The sequence below is a fragment of the Macrobrachium rosenbergii genome, chromosome 20 (assembly GCF_040412425.1).
Source record: "Macrobrachium rosenbergii isolate ZJJX-2024 chromosome 20, ASM4041242v1, whole genome shotgun sequence".
NCBI lineage: Eukaryota > Metazoa > Arthropoda > Malacostraca > Decapoda > Palaemonidae > Macrobrachium > Macrobrachium rosenbergii.
In genome coordinates this window covers 24577718-24602500 of record NC_089760.1, presented here as the reverse complement: position 1 = coordinate 24602500, position 24783 = coordinate 24577718, and the positions used below count along the sequence as shown (strand labels likewise).

At 37.7% G+C, this 24783-nt stretch overlaps 1 protein-coding gene across 1 annotated transcript in view; it reads left to right on the top strand.

Annotated features, from left to right (window-relative positions):
- Positions 1-20198, top strand: part of LOC136849148 (alkaline phosphatase-like) — a 22050-nt gene extending 1852 nt beyond the window's left edge. The window contains exons 2-11 of the mRNA XM_067122224.1: positions 1302-1437; positions 3385-3605; positions 14536-14725; positions 14918-15093; positions 15400-15619; positions 16077-16210; positions 16491-16607; positions 16933-17014; positions 17367-17627; positions 18198-20198. Of these exons, the coding sequence (XP_066978325.1) occupies positions 1335-1437; positions 3385-3605; positions 14536-14725; positions 14918-15093; positions 15400-15619; positions 16077-16210; positions 16491-16607; positions 16933-17014; positions 17367-17627; positions 18198-18511 (1818 nt within the window). The 5' untranslated portion in view covers positions 1302-1334 and the 3' untranslated portion in view covers positions 18512-20198. The remainder of the gene's footprint in view (positions 1-1301; positions 1438-3384; positions 3606-14535; positions 14726-14917; positions 15094-15399; positions 15620-16076; positions 16211-16490; positions 16608-16932; positions 17015-17366; positions 17628-18197) is intronic.
- Positions 20199-24783: the final 4585 nt, after the last annotated feature.

Here is a 24783-nt window from a genome sequence, read left to right as displayed (position 1 = left end):
CCGTACAAGTGTTGTGCACTTTGCATTTCGCCACCAACAAAACATTGGGCTCAGTATTAAGGAAATCCTACCTACAGATGCTTGGTAAAACTGTATAATTCAGTCATTGGACCTGCGGAAGTTGAACTTAAAAGCAGTCGAGTATTGTAAAATTTTGTCGATAGTTATCAGTGATTAATGAAGCTGAAGTTACTGGGTTCAACTTTTTGTGATACTTCAGATAAATATATTTACACGTATTCTGAGGCATCAGATAGTCGATAATTACATACACTTCGGTTGAAGTATCATTCATAGATCACAGTATAATACTTTACATAAAATATCAGTTCTACCTAATTTTGGTGTGTCCTGTGAAATGTTATATTTCTCAAACTAGAGTTTCGAATTAAAGCCAGTATAGTTCCTTCTCTTCAAGAAGGGGATTCTTAAGATTTTCCACGTAATATAGCCTTTTAATAAAAGGGTTTAGTAAAATACTCAATATCAAAATTTAAATTACTGTACTTATTTTGTTGCTTTAGTGATTATTCGTGTTCAATGTAATCCGAAGCCCAGATCTGGAAATTAAACTGGGTTCTGCCCATGCTTTTCTGAAACTTGACTGTAACCCCAAATCTCAGTTAGCTTCGACTGCCCTAGTGAAACATTGGATGTGGTTCAAGGCCAAAATCTGTTCACTGGAATCCGTACTTTTGCGGATAAAGGACGGTTTACACGCTACGATAAATTGTAGCGATTTATTGTAATGAAAAGGTTGTTACAATTTGTCGTTACGTGTAAACATGAGAGATCGTTATTGTAGCGATCACCTGTTTACACGTAACGACAAATTGTAACAACCTTTTCATTACAATAAATCGTTACAATTTATCGTAGCGTGTAAACCGTGCTTAATACCCGTGAAACGTTTCCAGTTTCGCTTTCTTCCCCATTAAGACATTTATTTGTCTCTTCCTTTAACATTGACATTTTTTTTTAATCTGGCGTTGCAATTTCAAACGTTCACTGTTTGTCTTTTCCATTAAAACTACATTTTTTTTTTTGTGAAATCTGGCGTTGCAATTTCAAATGGTCACAGTCTTTTCCATTAAGATTAACACATTCTTTTACGAAATCCGGCGTTGTGCCGGGACTACGGTCATTTACGATATCTTTTCCTCAAAAGAAAACCTTTGTTTAACAATTGATCACTCTGGAAACTTGAATCTCATTTGCTATGAAACTTGTTAGGGAAACGCTGAACATTGTCAGTCTCCTAAAATTCGATATGACCACCCTGCCTGTTTCCTCCCTTGCAGAAAGTGACCACAGAGCCTTTATCCAAGGGCGAAATGAGATCATTTACTATACTGAGCCTTGTGGCGCTGCATCTGGTGTGGGGAGTCTCCGGATCCCCGTTCCATGCCAAGAGATACAGGAAGACCCAACTCGAAGGTAAGGAAAAACAGTGAATAAATAGCGTCAGTTGATGAATAATTACGGCAACGTAGGTTTATGCGACGGAATCTTTATTGTGAACTTGATGGTATAAAATTGCGTATTGGTTTCTTGAGTGACGACGAGCGTAGTAGGTTCGCTGTTAGTCAAAGAAAGTAAGGTGGGCCGGGGTTGGGGGAGGGGGCACTCGTAAAGAATCAACTTTTCCCCGGTCGTTTGCAAGCAAGGTAAATTGGAGGGAAAATTTTTAGATCTTTATAAAAGATGGAAAAGTAGTTACAGAATAGTAATCTAGAATGCTACCTAACTGATGTTTTATGGGAAGCTTTGAAGAGAGCTCGTATCCTTAAATACAATACTAATTAATTAGTTACTTATTCTTTATGTATTTATTTATGACAGCCTTCGTTAGAAGCTAAAATTCAAACCATCAAACGATAGAGTAAATGTAAATGTTTCCTCGGATAATTTAAAACGTTGAATGAAGCAATTCCCTTCTGCATTTTTTTTTACTTTCTTCATACCATCTATAATCAGAGTGATTATAAATGAATAAAGTAAATACAAACCCTCTGCTTCATGTATAAAAGAGTGACATTCGTAAAACAAATTCTAAAATAGATAGTTACATCAACATGCCTAAAAAAACGACTGTAATTTAAATTCTACAGCTATGAAGCTTTCACATCGTCTCATAGTAATGTACGAAGAGTGACCAGTTTGCTGAATAATATCTGATTGACTCTTGCTGTGTTTGTGTGACTTTTGAAGAATTAAGTATCGTATCTTATTTTTCATATGTGCAGGAAGCAAGTACAAGTGCACACGTTCGTATCTTACTTTTCATATGTGTAGGAAGCAAGTACAAGTGCACACGTACAGATACAAATTAGTTTTCTTCTGAACGTAAAGAGAAAAGTGAACAAGAAAGAAAAAAGAAATAACGATTAAAAAAAAGTCATTTGACACGTTGTAGAGTAAAAATTATTCATATCTTTATATATATATGTATGTATATATGTGTATGTATATATACATACATACATATATATACTTCTTTATACATCAAGCAGGGGGTTTATAATTACTTTATCCATTTATAATCATTCTGTATAGATGACATGAAGAAAGTAAAAAAAGACAAATCTGTATGTACATTATTATATATATATATATATATATATATATATATATATATATATATATATATATGTGTGTGTGTGTGTGTGTGTGTGTGTGTGTGTGTGTGTATATAGCGGCTCGCACAAAAAAAAAAAAAAACATGAATCTCACCCTTCTATTTTTCTTTCGTTGTACTGTTTCCAAGTGTCGTTAAACAGCAAAAAATTACAAGTCCTTTTTATGACACAGTAGTCAGATACGACTAACAACTAATTTTCACAATTTCATCAGTGTATTATTATTATTATTACTATTATTATTATTATTATTATTATTATTATTATTATTATTATTATTATTATTATTATTATTATTTCGGTAAATATTAAAATAACGTTTTAATTTTCTTTAAATCCCTATTTAGATTTGTTTCAAGAGACCCAAAATTTATTCCGACTTAAGTATAATATATGTTACCTAAAATTATGATAATAGTACAATAACATTAAGAACAAAACCTTGACCTTCATTTGTTTTGTTTTTCGCGTACACTGAAATCAATGGCGTCTGGGTACTCGAGAGGACCTTTATGCAAATTTTTCTCCAAGTATCATTAATTGGTCTTCGCTCACGGCCGAAGTTCACGCCACCTCTGGCTCACCTTCGCCGTGACCTTCCGAAGGAGCGGTAAATATGCCGCTTCCTCACGGGAGGGCACGCTCTCTCTCTCTCTCTCTCTCTCTCTCTCTCTCTCTCTCCAAAAGCCCCTCATATCAACCGAGTGACCGCCGAAAACATAATTCTTCTTCTCACGCCTTCCAGATCAGGACTACTGGAACAGTATCGGCCAGTCGGAACTCAAGCGAGCTCTGGGTCAGAAATGGAACACCAACGTGGCTAAAAATGTCATCCTATTCCTCGGTGATGGCATGAGTATCCCTACCCTGACCGCTGCCAGGATCTACAAGGGCCAGCTTGCCAAACGCGGAGGAGAGGAAGGAACTCTTACCTTTGAGACTTTCCCCCATGTAGGACTTTCTAAGGTAAGGAGGCGTTCCTGTCTGCCATGCTTCTATCCTCTTTCCTCCTATTTTCAGTACTTCTAAGGGCATTCCTCCTTCCCTAATTCTTAACCCCTAGCCCGCCCCGTCCCCTCCTCCTCTTTTGGGTTCTACTTTTCTTCTTTTTCCTTGGATTTTCCATAAACCTTACTTGTCCACTTTCTCCTGCTCCTTGTCCTTCTCTTCCTTCTGTTATTCCTTCTTCTCCAAGTGGGCTTTCTTCTTTTCCTTATTCTACTAATAATCACAGGAATCTGTGGAAGTATCAGTTTGAAAATGGCAACATTAAAAAATAACGCAACAGCATTCATAAGGCTTCCCTTTATCGTGAAGAAATGTAATAAACCCATATTTTGAAAGGCAAAAGCATAAAATTAAATGTCTCGTTTATGCGAGGTTCAGGACTATTTCCCTTGCTTCTCATGTAATGTTTCTCATTCAATATGTAGTCCGGAAACGCGATTTTGTCATGTTTCTCTTTTATTTTACTGTTATAGTTTAGGATTTTCCTGTTGTAAAAAAATTGGGGAAAATAAATAATTCCATTTGGACTAGTCTTCGCAGAAAATATTGTTGACAAAAGAAACAAAACTCGGTGAGCCTCTAAAGCCTTACTTTTCCTTCCCTGATTTCGCCATCGGTCCTTCAGACTATTTATGCAGATAAAGTTCAAGATCTAAAACGAAACCATTTCCAAGACTGAAATTATTTGTCGACTCCAAAATAAGAACCTTACGCCATAGGTCAATATTTGTATTTATTCCAATAAGTTTACTTCAATTTATTTTTTACTTTAACTTCCTGCATTGCTGCAGTGAGATTATTTCGCTCTGAATTTCGCAATTTTTTTTTTTTTTTTTTGTCGAACGAACGTTTGTGCGGCACTCAGACATCCGTTAAGCAATCCTTTTTTTTTCCTTTTGTTTACCGTCTGCTTCCGCTTCTAGGGTGCAATAAATGTGTGTGCGTGGGTGGATCGGTATTTAAGGGGGTGGGGGTGGGCGCTCGGTGGGTGGGTTCGTGTTTTTTACAAGAACACATGCCCTTTCGCCCAATAATTTCACGGTCAGTTGAGATATACTTGTGGTTAAATGCATTACGATGTGCCCTGTCCTATCTTTCACATTCCTCTTCTCTCCACTTCCTTTGGCTCTCAGACCTCATTGTGATCCATTGCCGTTGGTAAAAGAATCTCTATTATCAAATTTCAATCCAATTGTTATTGTGATTTTAAATGTCCGGTGAAGCAGAATCTTCGGGAGACCATATTTCTGTATTAACGTTAAATAGATATGAGACGGACAGTCTCTTTCAGGAATTCTTTGCGGTTTAGAATTCTTCAAAATTTCGTCATCATTGATGTCTTATCTCGCATTTTTGCATTGCTGAATTAATGAAGTTGGTATTCCGTTTTTCTTTTAACGTTTTAAACCGCATCCCTCTTTTCAAAAAGAAAGACAGCAGCGGCAATGGTAATTACGACAATTGCATGAAATTCAATTTTGCACACGAAGATCTAAACACGAACCTGGAAGTGATTCTGAGAGAGAGAGAGAGAGAGAGAGAGAGAGAGAGAGAGAGAGAGAGAGAGAGAGAGAGAGAGAAGACCTTTCGCTAAGGCCGAATTGTTGTCTAATATGATAATTAAGTACTAAAAAAAAAGCTTACACACAAAAGCTGAAATAATGGCACCTCCTCACGAAACATGACAAGGGCCCGAGTGCCAAGTACGCACCCAGAAGTGCCGCTTCGTTTCCTGAACCTCGGAGTTAATGGGATAATCGACAAGCCATGGGATAAGGCGTTTCATCCCTTCCTTCGGCTCGGACGAGGCACTAGAGAGAACGGGATCGCCGTGAGAACCAGTTACCGGTATGGGGACAAATGGGCACCGAGTTTACGTGAACAGAATGACATTCGAGTTAGCATTTTCAGTTTCCGTAAATAGAATGACATTCGAGTTCGCGTTTTGAGTTTACGCAAATACAATGACATTCGAGTACACATTTTGAGTTTACATAAAAAGAATGACACTCCAGTTCGCGTTCTGAGTTTACATAAATAGAATGACATTCGAGTTCGCATTTTGAGTTTACGTAAATAGAATGACATTCGAGTTCGCGTTTTGAGTTTGCATAAATAGAATGACATTCGAGTTGGCATTTTGAGTTTACACAAACAGAATGACATTCGAGTTCGCGTTCTGAGTTTGCATAAATAGAATGACATTCGAGTTCGCATTTTGAGTTTACACAATAGAATGACATTCGAGTTCGCATAAATAGAATGACAATCGAGTTCACATTTTGAGTTTACGTAAACAGCATGACATTCGAGTTACAATTTAGAGTTTACATAAATAAATGACAGTCGACCTTCGAGCTCACGTTTTGTATGTTTTATATTACTGCGAAACGTTTCTGCGAGAGAGTATGAAGATTTTAAACAGGAAATAACAGAAATTCTGCATCATGTTATTACTGAGTTGATAGAAAAAATGATAAGAGTTTGCTCATGAAGTGTGAAATCTTCCGATGCAGGGACCTTGAACAGATTTAAACTTTTTTCTGTTTCAAGGAAGACTACTATATACACCATCGAAAATCATACCATCACTAAATAAGTCATTATAACATTATACATGCACACACATACACACACAATATACATATATATAGACAGTATACATATATTATATATATAATTATATGTTTCAACAGTAGCTACACTACGTCAATTCTTTCAATAGATGAAGAACAACAACAAAAGCAGACGTATGCACATTGTAGATTACGTAGCCAGTATCACGTGATCTAACAGGAGCCGAGGAACATTACACAACATCGCGTGATTTTTCTTTCCCTTAACAGAACCTCTCACGTGGTGCCCCGTCTTTTACATGCGAGTGGCTTCAAATTCTAAAGGCACAATTTAACTTTATATCCTCATAACTCTGGCCATTTGAGTCTCATCCTGTCTTTTTTTTTGGGGGGGAGGGGGTTCTCTATTTTGTTCTTCCGCTGGTTAAAAATGATTGCAGCTTACTTCTGCTAATCGACGGCGCATGTGCGTCTTGGTTGTACAGTATACATGCACAAACACTATGTATATACATATATACAAATACAGTTTGTGTATGTATACTATAATATAGATACTTGCGTATGTGTGTATGTGATTGTGTTTTCAAGGACAGATGTACAGACAATAGGCGTAAAAATATCAAGACTTGTTTTCATTTACTGGCATCACAGCAGGAGTGGTCATTGTCGACGAGTAAAGACTGTTCATAGAAAAGATGTGAGAAACATTAATGGACAAGAGTTCGGAAAAACAAAGCACGTGCGCTTCTTGATCGTCTTTTGATTGACGCATGCGCTCTCTGTCAGCGGGAATTTCCCCCTTGGTCTTCACCGAAATTAAATGTCACTTTGACTTAACGGATGAAATAAAAGGACAGCGATTTTTCATTTTTTATGTACGCCAGCAGGCAGCTACAAGAACCCATTACTCTGAATTCCCGTTATAACGATGCTGGGTTTATATGAGAGCAAGAAAAAGTTCATTCGTGGCTTCCAGGGGAACGGCTTAAAACATTAATGGCGTAAATCTTGTTTTCTGCTGATTTCTTGTTCCTTCTGAACACATGCCTGAGAATGTGCCTGCCTTTTGTATATTTGTGCGATTGTTTCAAATTTCTATGCCTATCGCTGGTCTTTCGATTAGTGACTTGAAGCTACATACAGTGCATAAGTTCCCGTGACAATCTAGCAACAGACCTTAGAAGTCTGGCGTGAACGGCAATGAACCCCGTGAGGCTATTTATACTTTAACAACTCTGATATCGAAGATCCTTACTCTTTTTGGTTTTAGGCCCCATTGTAACACACTTGTCTAACAAGATGTGTTGCATATTTCAGTAGGCCTAGTTTCGACTAGTGTAAAACATCTGACTGAAAGAAGGCGCTGACCTCTGATAACCTCTATCTAAGAAAAATCCGTCTTCATGAAACTGCAATATCTGACTTGTGCAACTGCAATGCAGAGCAATGCAAAAAAACAGGTGCTTGTTGCAGTGCATTCTTCCCAGTCTCTTACATTGACTCTTCTTGATATGTTGGTTTTCGGGGCTCAGTGTGACCCTCTGCTTCTTACACCAAAGTGTCATTCTTTTTGCTTCTTTTCTTCATAATTCGCCTAAAAACTATAGTAATTCTATAACTCATTATTTATGGATCAGAGACACTGAATACTACGCTTATACAATCGTTACTGTATGTACAGACTTGACATTTTACCCACTGTCAAAATTTTCATGAAATGTGATGGACGACGTGTGGGGGAACCCCCATCTGTCACTATTCCATCAAGTTATTACCCATTTTTTACCGCCCTGAAGGTTATATATAACATAGACCGTAATAAGGCTATATATAACATAGGCCGTAAAAAGGTTATATATAACATAGGCCGTAATAATACGTAATATCAGCTGACAACGTAACGTGTTTAAGTGATCTCTTCTTTTGAGTATTTCCTTATGTTTTTATTTTCTTCTCTTCTTTCATATTTTCTTCTTCTTCTTGTCTTTAACATCTTCATTGGCTCCAATTCCGCATGCCTGTCTCTCTCGCTCTCTCTCACCTTCACAAATTTCACTAGTTATGGATTGTGGTTCCGTGATTCTTACGGTGGTATTCTATCTGCTTTTTGCTTCTTCCTTGATGTCACTCTGTATTCAGAATAGTAATTCTCTCTCTCTCTCTCTCTCTCAGCATCATTATTGCTTCATAGACATTCATGCATTATCTCTCTCTCTCAACACCACTATTACTTCCTTAGACATTCATTTCTTTGCTTTGCCCTCTATCTCTGTCTCTCCCTCTCTCGCTCTCTCTCTCTCTTTCCATCTTTCTCGGGATCATTATTGATTCAGTAGACGTCCATTTCTTCTCTCTCTCTCTCTGAGTAACATTATTACTTCATTAGGCATTAGTTTCTTTCTCTCTCTCTCTCTCTCTCTCTCTCTCTCTCTCTCACAGCATCATATTACTTCATTAGGCATTCGTTTCCTCTCTCTCTCTCTCAAACATTATTACTTCATTAGGCCTTAGTTTCTTCTCTCTCTCCTCTCTCTTCTCTCTCTCTCTCTCTCTCTCTCTCTCACACAGCATCATATTACTTCATTAGTCATTCGTTTCTCTCTCTCTCTCAGAGTAACATTATTACTTCATTAGGCCTTAGTTTCTTCTCTCTCTCTCTCTCTCTCTCTCACAGCATCATATTACTTCATTAAGCATTCGTTTCCCCTCTCTCTCTCTCTCTCTCTCTCTCTCTCTCTCTCTCTCTCTCTCTCTCCCCGCTTTACTTTCCTCCTTCCTCCCCTCGCCCCCGTCCTTTTTTAAAGTTTTTTTTTTGCGCGGTCTACCCGAGCATCACCTGGGGGTACTCGCGGGTGTCTGCTTTACAGCCACTAATTACCGACCGACGCGACCTTCAACAGGTGTGGTTTGGTAACAGAGAAGAATTCGAGACACTCGTTCCACTGACCTGGGCGAACTGGAAGAAAAATTCACTTTTCATTTCACTGCTCCCGATCTTCGGGCATTTACTGAGAAAATAGGGATACTTTACCGTGGTTGTATTTTACAAAATAGTTTTACCCTGTAGTAATAAATGGTTGTATTATACTTAATTTTTGGATCTTTCCTAGATAGTGACCCCAAAGGGTTTTAACCCGGCGTGTTTAGTACAAGTCTGTTGGGGATGACCGCAAAAACATAAACAAAAGACTGTAAATATGAAGATAATGAGCCCGAGGAAATATTAGTCCGAGACACCGACCCCCAAAAACCCTAGGGGGTCACTATCTAGGAAAGATCCCAATTTTTCCCAACAGTAATCATTTGTGTTTTTGTTTTAATGAGGAAAAAAATGTATCATTTTCAATTTTATTCAGCCTGGTCTTCGGTTATTTTTGCGAGCAGAGTAATATTCTCATTCTTTGATAGAACACTAAACAAACTCTCTTTCCTTTAGCATTTGTAGTTGTTTTCTTTTTGCTGGAAAGTCATCCAGTACTTTCGATTTCATTCAACCTGGTCGTCAGATTTTTCTGTGAGGAGTTCATTGCCCAAAAACTTTTTTTTTTTTTGGCAGTAAGTTTAAATGGAGGTTTGTCCTTATCTCCTTTTGTGTCAACTTGACTCTAATTATTTTAATATTCGCTCTTTCTTTATATTCTCTTTTATTCGGCGTAAATGCGAATGTTCAATCCTGAATTCTTGAGAGAGAGAGAGAGAGAGAGAGAGAGAGAGAGAGAGAGAGAGAGAGAGAGAGAGAGAGAGAGAGAGAGAGACTACTTATACAACTTTTAAATGCTGTTGCCTGACCCATTTCCTGGTTGGGAAATTTATATTGTTTCCCAACGGGAACGTTCAGGGCTCTGGTATAACTCCCTGGGCGTGGCCTGGGACCTCACATTTGATATTTCAAGATCTGACGACGGTGACTTTAGAGGCGATGGGAGGTCGTGCAATTTTTCGGAATGGTTGCAATGCAATTAGATGCTAGAGTGCATGGATGTATGCCTGTATGTCTGCATGTACGTGTGTGTGCATACGCGTGCATGTAAAATAAACTAAAATGTCATCCCTAAAGGGGATGATAAAACGTTTGCAAATAAAGTTACTGATTATTTGCAATGCTATGCGTTTCTTGGGTGTGATAGTGTGAAAAGTTTGTGCTTGTCAGAAGCAAAATGAGACATCTTTGGTAAAATGAAGAACAGATACCTTCCTGCCACAAGAAGAGGCTTACAAAGTGATAATTTTTTTTAGACAGTCCAGTATTCATGAATGGTAAATGTAATTTCTTACTAAATGTTATATTTACTAAGGAATACTTTGTAACAAGGTCTTTGATAGGTCTCAAGTTGTTTCTTGTTTTTCTTCATTTACAATCTCTATTTCACTTCAGGCTAAGCTTCCTAAGGGCATGAAGTAGCCGGTCTTGTAGGACTATAAAAAAAAATAAAATGTTTCGTACCCACTTGCCCCGGAGAGGAAGGATTAGCCAACACATTTCACCCGAAGGCCGTTCGATCAGACACTTTTCGTAAGTTGTAAGCTCTCGTTTTCTATGGGAAGCAGAGCGAGGTCACTCTACGGGGAGCCGTTCAAAAGATAATAAAACAAAAACAAAGCTCCCCCGCCCACCCCCACACCCATCGATTGCTCTTCCGGAAGGGAATATGTTGCATAGCCTTTTCAAGGCCGAATCTTTAGGGATAAAAACACCTCGTTTTTGAAGACATGGAGAGACATGGTCAAATGAACTGACATCTGAGGTTGATCAGTCGTGCCTTAGTAATCACAATAAGGAATTATATTGGAATTCTTCACCTTCTTCTGTTATTCCTGGTTCAGGAATGTGTCTTTATCATTGCACCAAATACACTCTTTTATTTGTGTGATCGTACCTGTTGAAATGTAAGCGGCGATGCCATTCTTGGTCTCTTCGCAGAAAGAGAAGAAGAAGAATGAATAAAATCAAACCGTTATAATAAGCAACTTGCTGGAGAGAACATTCACAGTGAAGTTTTGAAATGACAAGAATATGCAAAAAAATTAAAAAGACGTCTGATGAAAAAATGACTGGTTTTAAAAGAAGGAAGTTAAACGTAAGGGCAGTTATCAAACAGAATTACGCCAGGTAGAAACATATTCCATAAGTATCTTAAGAGATAACACATGAGATGAAGTTGGGAGGAAATCATTCACAAAAAAATTTTTAAAACAGTTTTTCCAGAGTCGAACATTTCGACAATTAATTGCAAATACTTATCCAAACGTGCAAAACTTGTGGACTGCTAGAACGACAGATAAGAAAATAAATGGAATGATAAATACGATAAATAAGAAAATAAATGAACTGATAAATAATGTTCAAAATAGTCTGTATGTACGTCGTGAATATTTTTCCAATACGACAGCAACACTGTCAGTTGCAGGTGCAAAGTTGCTTTCGAGAAGACATTTTTTGTAAGTACAATACATCCCAAAAAATGCATAATCAGTATATCTTAAAATTACTGACTTGCAGATTGTCGAAATGGAATTACCTAGTCCGCGTAATCTTTATGCGAAGCTGATCAGAAATTATTGCTGAATCATTCTTCCCCACGACGAGCCTAAAAATTCTCCTATGGTGGAATAGACTCTTTTAAAACCTTTATTTATGAAGACGACGTATCAGTAAAACAAAAGCATTTTACTAAATAAACTCTAGAGGAAAAGTCTTGGGGAAAAAAAATCCATTGAAAGGGAGAGTGAAATTTGCACGGATATTTAAGAAATACGAGGCACAATAAATCCTGGCTAACGTTCTGTACGACAGCCACGCACCGTACTTGCTATCTCTTTTTCACTTCTTTATTTTTCTTTTACGTTCTTTCGACGAAATTCATGCTTCAAAAGTGCAACTCAAGCTTCGGTAATATTTCATCCGATCATCACTTTTTTTTTTTATAGAGATCTAGTTTTTGTTAGGCTAAAAAGACGAAATGACATTCACTCCCTTGTAGCTGAGAGACCAAATACATGAATGCATTCATACATACATTTCTGTGTACATAAGCATACGTCGGTACTTTTACGTGTGCTTACGGATACATAAATATATACGTGGGCTCATATCAAAATTAGTGTGCATGGTCCATCCGTATATATTTCATGGAAAGAATGATATATTTCAGTTGCTTAAAAAGAACTTAAATATTAAAGTAATGCAACACAAAGCTTTCACGGTCCTTACTAAGATTTGCGACATACTTTCGGGTTTTGGCTGGAAAGTCAGCAAGTCACACGGAAGCCCAAAAAAAGTCAACTTGATGAGTGAGCGTTAAATAAGCACTAAATACTCAAGAGGGTCTGTGACTGTAGAGAAAACCCTTTCAAGAAGACAGGTGGCAATCTCTTCCTTGTTTGCTTAGAGAAACAACTAAAACATGCGCCGAAGCTTCTTCGGCGCAATCGAGTTTTCTGTACAGCGTACAATGCTGTATGACACTCTCGATGTGCCGCAGTATGAAACTCTCAGCTACGACCAGACGCTCAATTGCTTCCCAGATGCGGTCAAGTGAAGGTGCGTCGGCGATGCCTCCGGAATTGGATCGGCGGTGCCAGACGCACGATCATAGCTTACTTAACCTTAAATAAAATAAAAACTACTGAGGCTAGAGGGCTGCAATTTGGTATTGATGACTGGAGGGTGGATCATCAACATACCAATTTGCAGCCCTCTGGCTTCAGTAGTTTTTAAGATCTGAGGGTGGATAGAAAAAGTGCGGACGGACGGACAACGCCATCTCAATAGTTTTCTTTTGCAGAAAAGTAAAACTGAATCACTGATCAGAACTCAATGCTTGCGTGGATGTCGTCGGCGCTTATCCGCGGGAAGATTATCTTGCAACTGCAAGAAATACTCGGCAAGTTTTTACCATGAAATTCGAGTCATTCTTGAATCATTCTTCAAGTCGTGTTTAGAGGGCCTTGTTGCCAAAGCCTTGGGGGAGGTTTGCTTTGAGAAAAAAAAAAAGATAAAAAAGCTTAAAAAAAGGCAGTTCATTGCGCACTGAGTAGCGGCTTCAGAACTGGGTATGGGTCAGTCCTGTTGCAGTTTTTTCTCCGTTGTTCCTTTCCTGGGGCCACCAACAATTACTGTCAAAAGGCCACAGATAAAGGCGCCTTATATTAAACTTTACATCTAAATTGCTTCTGATTCACTGGAATGAACGTTCCCCTTATTAGTTCTTTTAGTTGGTTTTACAAGTCTCTTCTTATTTATCATTTATAATTTAGTGAATACATAAAATGTTAAACCTTACAGAACCGTTTAAAAAAAATCTTAGACGTCAGCTACAAATAAAAATATTCTGAGTGTTTTCATATTAACAAGGTAAAGTTGCCAAATGGGAAAATAATTTAAAATATTTTTCTGAAGAAGATATAATCAAATTTCCCTAAATCCGTGCTAGGTTAAGGTTTAAACTACCGCCTACTATCATTTCTAATAAAATATATTACACTGTTCGCTTTAACGTATGAGAAATAGTGAAACAGGGAACTAGCCACTAAATATCAAGATGGATATCATTAATCACTGGTGCAAGAATACAAAGAATATCGGAACAATTCGAGCATATACCAGTTTAGCCGTAATTTGTTCATGACTCAACAAATACAACTAAGAAAACAAGGTCAAACGGGAATCCATTGATACTGCGATGAGGAAGGAAAAAATGGTCAGGGAAGTTTCCTTTGCACGGCAAAAAAGGGTCAGTTTAATATATGGCAACAGTTGCCGCAAACGACTTGCCGATATTCCCTTGTATCACGACATGCAAAGCAATGAACTTTGGGATATTAATTACTTCCGTATTGATTTGTCAGCACATAATTTCCTGTTACCTCCTTTTCAAGAGATTGCGATCTTTCCTCGCAATACAGATTCTTATTTCAATGAGAATCAATGTCAGTATTAATGTTGTAAAGGTAACCTTGTTTTTTTTTTTTACCTTTGTGCTTCAATATTATATTAACATAAACAAATACAACACAGGAAATATGTGATGTTTCACTTTAATTCAGACAGACCCACCTAACCTTAAAATTTATGACTTTATAACTAGTATCCCATTTTCTTTAAAATAGACATGTTTATCTATAAGAATATATATATATATATATATTTAAAATAGACATATTTATATATATATATAATATATATATATATATATATATATATATATATATATATATATTTTTTTTTTTTTTTTTGCGGTTCCTCCCGTCAAAAGAAAATGCTCTGCCTCATTTATATTTAAAAATTTTTCTCTATTTTTCATCGCCAGACATACAACGTCAACAAGCAAGTAGCAGACAGTGCCAGTACTGCTACAGCATATCTGACTGGTGTGAAAACCAATTACAAGACCGTTGGAGTTGACGGATCTGTCGAGTACAACGACTGTCAGACCATGTTTGACTCCAACAAGGTCTATTCCATCGTCAAATGGGCCCAAGATGCCGGCAAAATGACAGGTGAGCATACATGAGACTCCTCGGTACAAATTTTGATATTTTTTCCATATGCCATTCTCTAAAATTCATGGAAATCTACTACTTAAAATATTAACCCTCATAAATTTATGCCCTTGGTGGTTTATTTTAGAAATTGGTGACATTTATTTAGACAAAATTTTTTAAATTCCTCGTCACCCTTGATTTCGACAGGTGTGGTCACCTCCACCAGACTGACTCACGCCACACCTGCAGCCAGTTACGCTCACGTCCCCAACCGCGACTGGGAATGTGATGGCAACATCAAACCTGAAGACTTCGAGAAGTGCCCTGACCTCAAGGACATCGCCAGGCAACTCATTGAGGACGAACCTGGCAATTCCATTAATGTGAGTTCTACCGACAAACAGATATTATTATTATTATTATTATTATTATTATTATTATTATTTCAGTAGATGAAACTTATTCACATGGGACCACTGACTTCATATTCAAGCTTCCAAAGATTGTTGGTCTCAACCTCCCACCATAGACCCCACTCTGCAGCTAACCCGCGACATCTGAGTGGCATGCCACGACACTAACCACTGTACCAGCAGACCAGCTGAATAGATAGATAAATAGATAGATAATGACAGAAGTGATATATAGCCAGATAAGAGACCTTCCTCATCATTCCTTGTTCCCTGCAGGTCCTCATGGGTGGAGGATATCAGAACTTCGACGCCAATGCAACAGACTTGCCCAAAGACCCTCTTGATGACGACCCAAACAGGTGTCTTCGCCGCGATGGTCGTCAGCTGACCCAAGAATGGCAAGAAAGGAGGGCCGCCACCAAGAGCAAGCATGCCTTCGTCAGGAGCAGGACTGACCTCCACAATGTGGACCTCTCAGATACCGAATACCTGTTAGGTAAGAGCAATCCGGTGGCCATTTTTTCTTTTCTCCACTACCAAGGGTTTGGGATTCTCTGCGCGGTCCCGTTTTTATTGACTTATTACCTTCAATCTTACAAGAGGCAATTCTACCGCCTTCTTCAGGATTAAAGACCATTCTTGTACCTCCCACATGTTCCCAAACCCTTCACTTTTTTTTCCAAGGGCCTGGGCCTACTGCAATCACTCGACCGAGTGATTGCAAAAAAGAAATAATTTTATACGCTGACGGATTATGTGAGGAATTGGTATTTTAATTCCATAATGTTCAAAGACTTTCCCAAATAAAACAACTTTCATTTAGTGCTGGTGTTTAAATCTAAGATCTGGCCTTTACAGAACAGCCTAGAAATGACCCTGAACGAAAATTAGTTTCAATATTTCACTCATACTTTCCCATTCAATTCTCTTATTCGTGATCTTTATATTTACAGGCCTCTTTTCCAACGGCCATGTCCCATACGAATATGAAAAGGTCGAGAAGAACTTGGACATCCCAACTTTAGCAGAAATGGCCGCAGCTGCTATCAAGATCTTGAAAAACGGACCCAATGGATATTTCTTACTTGTAAGTGATAATCTTTTTTTTCTAATATACCAGTTTATTCACTCAGCTTCATCGTACACTCTGGCAACCGGAAACATTTTTTCAAGAGCTTGCTCGTACCTTTCAACAGACTTCAATTGCGGTAGTATTCTTAGCAACTGACTTTGAGTTAAAAACGCTGCCATTGTGAATGTGAATCCATCATCAGTGAGTAACAGCCTTCGAAGGAAAATAGTATTTCCTTCCCTCTGTCTTTTCCTTTTCACTGGAACTGAGACCTTTATTTCTTTTTACTTTCCAGGTGGAAGGCGGAAGAATTGACCACGGACACCACGATACCAAAGCTCACAGAGCTCTCGACGAAGCTGTTGCTATGGACAGAGCTGTCGAGGAAGCTCTAAGACTTACCAGCAGGGAGGTGGGTGTTTTCTTCTTTACTTATTTTATGATTCTAACTTTGAAATGCATTTGCTGTACATTTATAAGCATTCACATAAGGCTTGCATATGCTTGTGGGAAAATATGTTAACAAGAATCCTTATCGCATCAGAACTATAAGTATACACCACTTATAGCTAAAAAAAAAAAAATCCATCATAGGAATATTTTACTTGTAATTTTCACTTCCATTTGCCTTGAAAGAGCGCCTGAAAACACAGTCAATTTCCTAGCTTGACGATTTCCTTTCTTTTGTCAGTTTTTTCTTCATACTGAGACCATTCCTTTTCTTTGTTGTCTTCCAGGACACCCTTATTGTCGTGACAGCTGATCATGCCCATACCATGTCCATCAGCGGTTACCCTGCCCGTGGTCAAGAAATCATTGGTAAGTCATATACTCCTCATGAGTGAGTAACTGAAAAACTTCCTCCTTACGTTTTAGTTTTCTGACTTGGCGAGATATTTTTTTGGAAACTACTCAGTCTATCTGATTATTTTTTGGCCAATGCTTATGTTTCTATCATCGTAATTAATTCTTTTCTCTTTTAGTGCTACCAAAATTTAGCTGTTCACTTTTAAAGACATAAATGCAATATTCAAAGTCTTATTTAACCAAGAGGAAAAGAAGGTTTTCAGTTTTTACTTAATTTTGACATTAATTTGTAACTAGCCCAACTATCTTATAAGAGAGAGAGAGAGAGAGAGAGAGAGAGATAAAAGTTCTCTCGTGTCCCTAGGTCTAGCAGCCCTTGGCGACGATGGTCTACCCTACACAACTCTCATGTACGCCAACGGCCCTGGATACAATTACACCATCAAATCCGACGATGACGATGATAGTGAAGATGGCGATGACGACGACGAAAACGAGCACTTCGAAGTCTCCCGCTGGAACGTCACTCAGGAGGAAGCCACCGCTTGGGACTACACCCAGCTGGCTGCCGTTCCCAAGAACTCCGAGACTCACGGAGGCGACGACGTCGCTATCTATGCCATCGGTAAGTTCCTTTCAGTGGCTCCTCTTTCTCAGAGTTCTCCTTAATCTTACTATGCGATGTTTTCCTCTCCTTTTTCCTCTTCCTCGTGCCGTCTTCTAACCACAATACTGTAAGTATTACCTAAGATTTTTTGCAGCGTCCCTTCGGCCCCTGTTTGCAACCTTTTTCATTCCTTTTACTGTAATCATAATGCAATTGAGAAATTTTCCTCCTATTACACCTTCAAAACCTTCTTTACTCTCAGTTTTCCTTTCAGCGCTGACTGACGTCATAGGTCCCATGCTTGGCCTTTGGTTTAAATTTTATGTTCTAATGTTCTAACCATAATTCTACTAAATGACAGTCTTTGTCCTATTCACTTATTAACAGGGCACTTAATTTCCCCTTCCAAGATTTTCATGCCTTTCCTAAGACAACAAAACATGACAATGTTATGCCGGAATAAAAAGACCCTTCTTTTACAAGCAATCACACAATTCTACGTTATTTTTTTATGTGGTTTCTAAAGGGCAACGCCACACTTACATCTGACATATTCATTAAAACTTATCCCCATTCTGTATCCAACAGGACCAATGGCCCACCTCTTCCACACGCTTCATGAGCAGAACTACATCGCTCACGCCATGGCCTACGCTGCTTGCATCGGCAAAAGTTTCGGAAACTGCGATGGCCGCGATAACAAGATCACCCCACCCGAGACCCACTTCCAGTCAACCACCCTTGAGCTCGAAGGCGCTTCCCAGCGTTCCTCTGTCGTGACAGAAAGAGAGCGAGAATTCACCTACTCCCAACTGACGACCACCGACGGAGGAGCTGCTCAGATGTCCTCTGTACCTGCTTTGGTCTTTGCTACTCTCACAGCCCTTTGGTTACGGCAGTAGTTCGTGACCGAAGGGTACTCAGGCAGGTGTCAAATGTTATGCCCAAAATCTCACCCAAACTCGATCATTTTGGAGAAGTTCTTTCGTGGATATACACGTTTTCAGGAGGCTTTAATTGAAAATATTTGTATCACGTGGAATCGCCAACGGAAGACCGCTGCTGAAATTAGCTTTTAGAGGCAAAGGAGAGATTTTAGAGCATAGCTATATGAAACCTCGCTCCTGACACCAAGGGTTAAAAGACAGCTTAAACCTTGAACAGAAACTGGACTGCAGGTGCTGAAACAGAGGCTCTGGAAACTTCCAGCAACATTTTGTGGAAGAAATCTTAGAAACTCTGGAACTTGCAAAACCACAACAAGACATTTCGATTATCATCATTTCATCACCTGTTTTCATCAGCATCTGACTCTTTTTCACTGTGGCTGTGGCTGAGAGAAGCAGGGACAGTTCAAGACTAGTTCTGGTTGTGTGGGGGAATACAAGAAAGGCCTATAGGAAAGAATTTTCCAGGTTTGATCACAGGATAAATGGACGAGGAAAAAAATGGTACCTCAGTTTCTCGAAACAGAATTGCGTTAGTTTTAGGGTTGTTGCCAAAAACACGAGGTAAAGATAAGGAAATTCGTGGAAAAAATAATTTCCTAGAACGTCACTGAATAATCTTTGCTCTGTGATAATCCAGTCAGATTTATTTTGTTTATGTCGCCGGTTAGTTTATGTTGAGAGCAATTTCTTAGAGAAGGGCATTAAGTGTGATAATAATATATAAAGTCCAACGTGCCATAGGCCTTTGTAGAAAAGCATTTCAATTAATTTTCGCCTAAGATATTTTTATCTTGGTATGTTCCTCAGCATTAGACTAGTGATTTCTAAACATTGCTAAAAATGGCTTAACTTTCAATCCCGTAAAAAATCAACAAAAACGTCATTTGTGTCATTTTATATTTATATGTGCAAGTTTGGCAGTAATTATTTTATTTATTTAGTGTAAGGTCAAGTCTAATAATAATGATATCGCAACTTTGTCTTCAAAACAAAGGTTTGAAAATTATATTTATACAAACTAATGATAAATCTAAGCAAACAAAAAACCTATAAAAGAGATCATTTTATTAAATTAAATCTTAGACAAAAGTGAACAACTGTATTAAGAGCCAAAAATGTAATGAATTTGCAATGCTTTTCGACCTAAAGGCCCCCCATCTTTTCATTCTTCATAACGGAAACCATTGGAACGTGAGAAGTAATGTCGTGTTGAACACAGGTGATAAGTTCTCAAACGTCACCGCCCACATTCATATCTTGCACATTCACCGTCATATTTCCATTCATAACGTGATCGTTTTTCATCTCCAATGAGTAAAACTCATTTGCCTTCATGTCATCTGCACTGTTACCTGTCATCTACAATGGCTCCGGTCAAGTCATCGTCATTCATTAACCAAATGACAAAAGCACCTTCAAAGCCAGTAGTTGTTTACGATGACGTCACGAAAGTCTATTCACTAGGTTTCACCGGAGTTTTCATTCATTACATTTCTCGGAAGTCGTTCACTCTTTCATTCATGTTCATGACCTCGTAGCGTTTTGGTCGCGTTGTGATATTTTGCCATTGTAAAAAGTCTAAATAAAAAAGTTATTTTATTATAATATTATTTGATAATTAATAAAGTAATGATGATTATTTCCTGACTGTTATTACCCTTATAAACTGATCCCAGAGGAATTTAATATGCCAGGAAGTGCCACATGCCACAAAAAAAGGAAGCAAATTTACGGCTATTCATGAAGCAAGAGCCCGTGCCAATCTACAACAGCAGAAGATAAACTTGAGACAAAATATTTATAATTTTTAATTTTAACTTCAGAATTTGCAGTCTCACACTGCAAAAATCGTGCATAAAGAAACAAAAGATGTCATTTTAAAGTTTTTAAAATAAGTTGTTGTTGAAATACGTATGATTATCAAGGCAACACATATGGTGTGCTCTGCAAGCCTCCAAGTAAATCTCAAAGTGTTACATATTCTTCTCTCAATGGGTCACTTGCAAGCCCCTGTCCCAACAGAGAGTTTCAAAAGGGAATTATATAACTTTTAAAACTTACAAATTATATGTGGGTTTGGTGATTAAGTAAGAATTCCAACCATATTCAGTAACACTGAGTTCGTGCTTCGAGATCATCAAACCTCTAGCATTATTATTTTTATTGTTGTTATTATCATAATTATTATTATTATTATTATTACTTGACCAGTGAGTAAAGTGCCCATACTATCATACTGCCTGAAGAAACACTGGTTTTTTAAGTGATAAGTGCACATTGTAGCAATACAAAGTTAATGAAGTTGAACTGTTGAGCGGAAGTAAGCGAACAAAAAGTACAAAGCAGCAAATGACTAAATCTTCTCGACTATACAGACCTACTGTTTGGAAGCTCAGCTAAAATGATCTCATCAACGTAAGCCATTCCCCGTACTGCTAAATCCCCAAGACTACAGTCTCCTTAATGGTTAACGTGGAATCAAAATCAGTATCAAGATAAATATCTCACACTGCGATAAGGATCACATGACTAATGAATGAAACAAACCACATGCTATGGCTATGACTTTGTCTAATCACCAAAGAATTAAGTCACCAAATTTGTAAACAAGGCCCACATATTAACGAGGTGCCTAAACCTTATCTAATCAAAATCGCAAGTGTAATCTTCCAGTGAGTATAGATATCCATTCATTAACATGGTATTAAACCCTTATCCCATAGCAGCAATTCATTTACTGTACAATTAAAGATATCTCCCAGTGTGGAACTGGAATATAAAATTTAGGCCAGAGGCAAGGCGCTGGCACCTATGAGGTCATTCAGTGCTGAAAGAGAAAATGAACGGAGGTATAGTCAATGGAATTAAAGGAGTTGTAGCTAGGGGCCGAAGGGACGCTGCAAAGAACCTTATGTAATGCCTACAGTATCCTGAGTGAGGTGCACAATCGGCACTGCCCCCTTTAGGAGATCTTCTAGTGCGTGCTGAGACCACAATTAAAGTAATAAGGAAGGCAAAGTCTGTACCACCTAAGTATTCTGTCTACTGAACGATCTAGTATCAGCAAAGTCCCACTGATAAACAGTGAACAGAAAACATTTTCCTCAAAGCAATCCATTTACAACAGGGCTGAATCGTGCAAATTCAAAAGCCTAAGAATGATGAGGAACTTATACAACCAAGTCCTGATTAAAGATAAGTACCAAAACCTCTAAAACCAGAGTCAACAAGTCCATGTAAGAAAATGTGAATCAACACAGAAACTGAGAATTCAAATCACATAATTATCAGGAGAACCCATTCGCCATACAGTTAAAACTCCATAACTATAATGTCCAAATAAATCAGTCAACGACAATTATGTAAGTACCGCTTAATTACAAGGATATCTTGGCCTCCGAAGCTATTATATCATAGTATATCACAAGAAAGTTAAATCTCCAGATTTTCATAAGGACATACAGTTCAAAATACGTCTCATTAATTCAAAGCTTGTATTGTTGATGAAATATTTAAATCTCTCAACCTGTGCATGGGCGGTCTTTTGATGAACGCGGAATTCAAAGATAGTCTGTGAAACTCACCTGTTATTCTTTTTCCCTGTTTTCACTTTTCGTGTGCACAGATTATCTTCAGCGGAGGTTTCTTTGCAAGTTAAATCAGTGGTCTTGTTCCCTGTGAACAATAATAATAATAATAATAATAATAATAATAATAATAATAATAATAATAATAATAATAAATTTACTAAATTGGTCTGTGTAATGCATAATCAATAATAATAATAAATGTACTAAATTAGTCTATACTTTAAATGCGTAAGCATTGACATTTTTGCAGAGCCTTTTGTCTTTTTCACAATTGCTTTGGAGAGACGAATATAATTATGTTCAAGAACTTTTGCTTCAAAATGCTTAGCTAGAAATTACCACAATGGACCAACAATATATACATGATAGGGATAATGGTTACACTGAAGCGTGCTTTAGATTTTAGGTGCATTGATTGAAAAATATAAGTCATACCAACACTGCTTTCCAAGATATATAGTATATCATGCCTACGCCTGCCTTTATTACTAGCATAGTAGCATTTTATTCTATAGTTAAGTTTTAGCTTCATGTAAAGCAGAAAAAAATTACGAAAATTTGAATACGCTGACAGAAAGAGCCATCTGTAAAATGTACTAGTCTTCCTTAAAGTGATAGCCAGCAACACTTTTTTATTCTTCCCTACGCAAAAGAAAACGAGTAGGCTATGGCCAGCACTCTTATTGGGTAACAAAATCACAAATATCTAGGCCTCTTTTGTAAGAAAACTATCGTCTTCGACAAACAGGAATACAAAGTACTTGATAAAAGATGACTCTAAGAACTTACCAAAACTTTCAACAGACCTCAGGAGTCTATTGACCCGCAGCTCTTCACAAATTTGCCAAGAATAAGCATATAATGATGCATAATCGACTCCACAATATATGATCTCCCGTATTTTGAGCTCACTAATTTTTGCTTAAGCCTTCCTTCAGTCCACTCTTTCCATAACTTTTTTTTCAGCACACCAACCACACACTTTTCATTGAAATAACTTGAAATAATATATATTATATTATATATATATATATATATATATATATATATATATATATATATATATATATATATATATACATATACACGTATGTATGTATACATATACATACGCTCAGTAACTTTGATTATATTCCTATGTAAAATTTAGAACCTAAGTTGACCCAACCCGGGCCCATAAGCCATGTACTGAGCCTTCAGTACATGAGGATGATTGCATAATAATTAAACAAACTTTATCCATTTTAACAAGGTATGCGTTGAGCTAAGTTTAGCTGGAAATGATATAGTGCGCTTAAGTCGAAAATGTGAAATATTTACGCTAAACATACATATATACATGAAAAAGGCTCACTTCAGCGTTTGGCTGAAGTTAAAGAAAAGTACAAAGAAATTTTAAAACAAACAATAACTGACTGCCTGTCTGACACTCGTTAGTCTCTCTCTCTCTCTCTCTCTCTCTCTCTCTCTCTCTCTCTCTCTCTCTCTCTCTCTCTCTCTCTCTCTCTCTCATCGATTCAAGCTTATTTTACGTATTTCCTGTGAGTAATACCTGTCACCTCTACACTTGTTATATCAAAATATCTATTGATAAATGAAAATTAAACACAAGAGTTCATGATCACATAGTAAGTCGCCCGGTTGCTCATACGATTTTAGGTCTCTTTAGAAGAGACCGTAAGGACAATTAGCTCTAATGATTTGGAGGATCAAATTATGATATATAGATTTCACTGACCGACGGCTTCAAATGTTTTTCCTGACAGGACCTTCCCCTCGAAATCGGCGTGAAACTTATCGCACTCCTTGCAAGGTACCATTTCCACGCCAAGATCTTTGGGTGTAGTATTTCTCAGAATATTCAGAGTCTCTCTTTTCGTATTATAAGCAAGACTTACGAATCTCAAAAGCCTTTTTCTGTATAAAAAAGGGGGGGAGAAAAATTATGCTGTTAGTTTCCAAAATCAATGATGAAATTTGACCTTCCTCATACCCTGACACTTTGGAGACCAAAAGGGAACTGAAAATGACACGGCTCATAATATTGCAATTGGCTCTGCGTCTCGAAACCATAAATTTTTCAAACGGCATTCAACACGTTCCTAATTATTACCCCTAATAACTGTATCATATAAATCTGCAATGTTCAGTGATTTTTCTTTACAAAGGATGATTGTTGCCTATTTATATCATTCCTCATGTCCTACTGGAGGAGAAAGTTGGAGATGAAACAACAGCCCTATTCGCGATATAAATAAACACATTCGGAATAGCTATTTGACAGTAACAGCCAAGCCATTATTTCGCAAACTCTTGCTAAAGCAAAAATGAAATCAATAACCCAAGAAGGGAAATGTCAATAAGAAAATTGCTGAAACTCAGGTGAGAGACATTCGTCATGGTTCAGGTATCGATAGACTACCTATCGATACCTGAACCATAACGAACGTCTCTCACCCGAGTTTCACCAATTTTCTTATTAACGTTTCCCTTCTTGGGTTATTGATTTCATTTTTCCTTTAGCAAGAGTTTGTGAAATAATGGCTTGGCTGTTATTGTCAAATAGCTGTTCCGACTGTATTTATATTGCGAATAGGGCTGTTGTTTCATCTCCAACTTTCTCCTCCAGTAGGA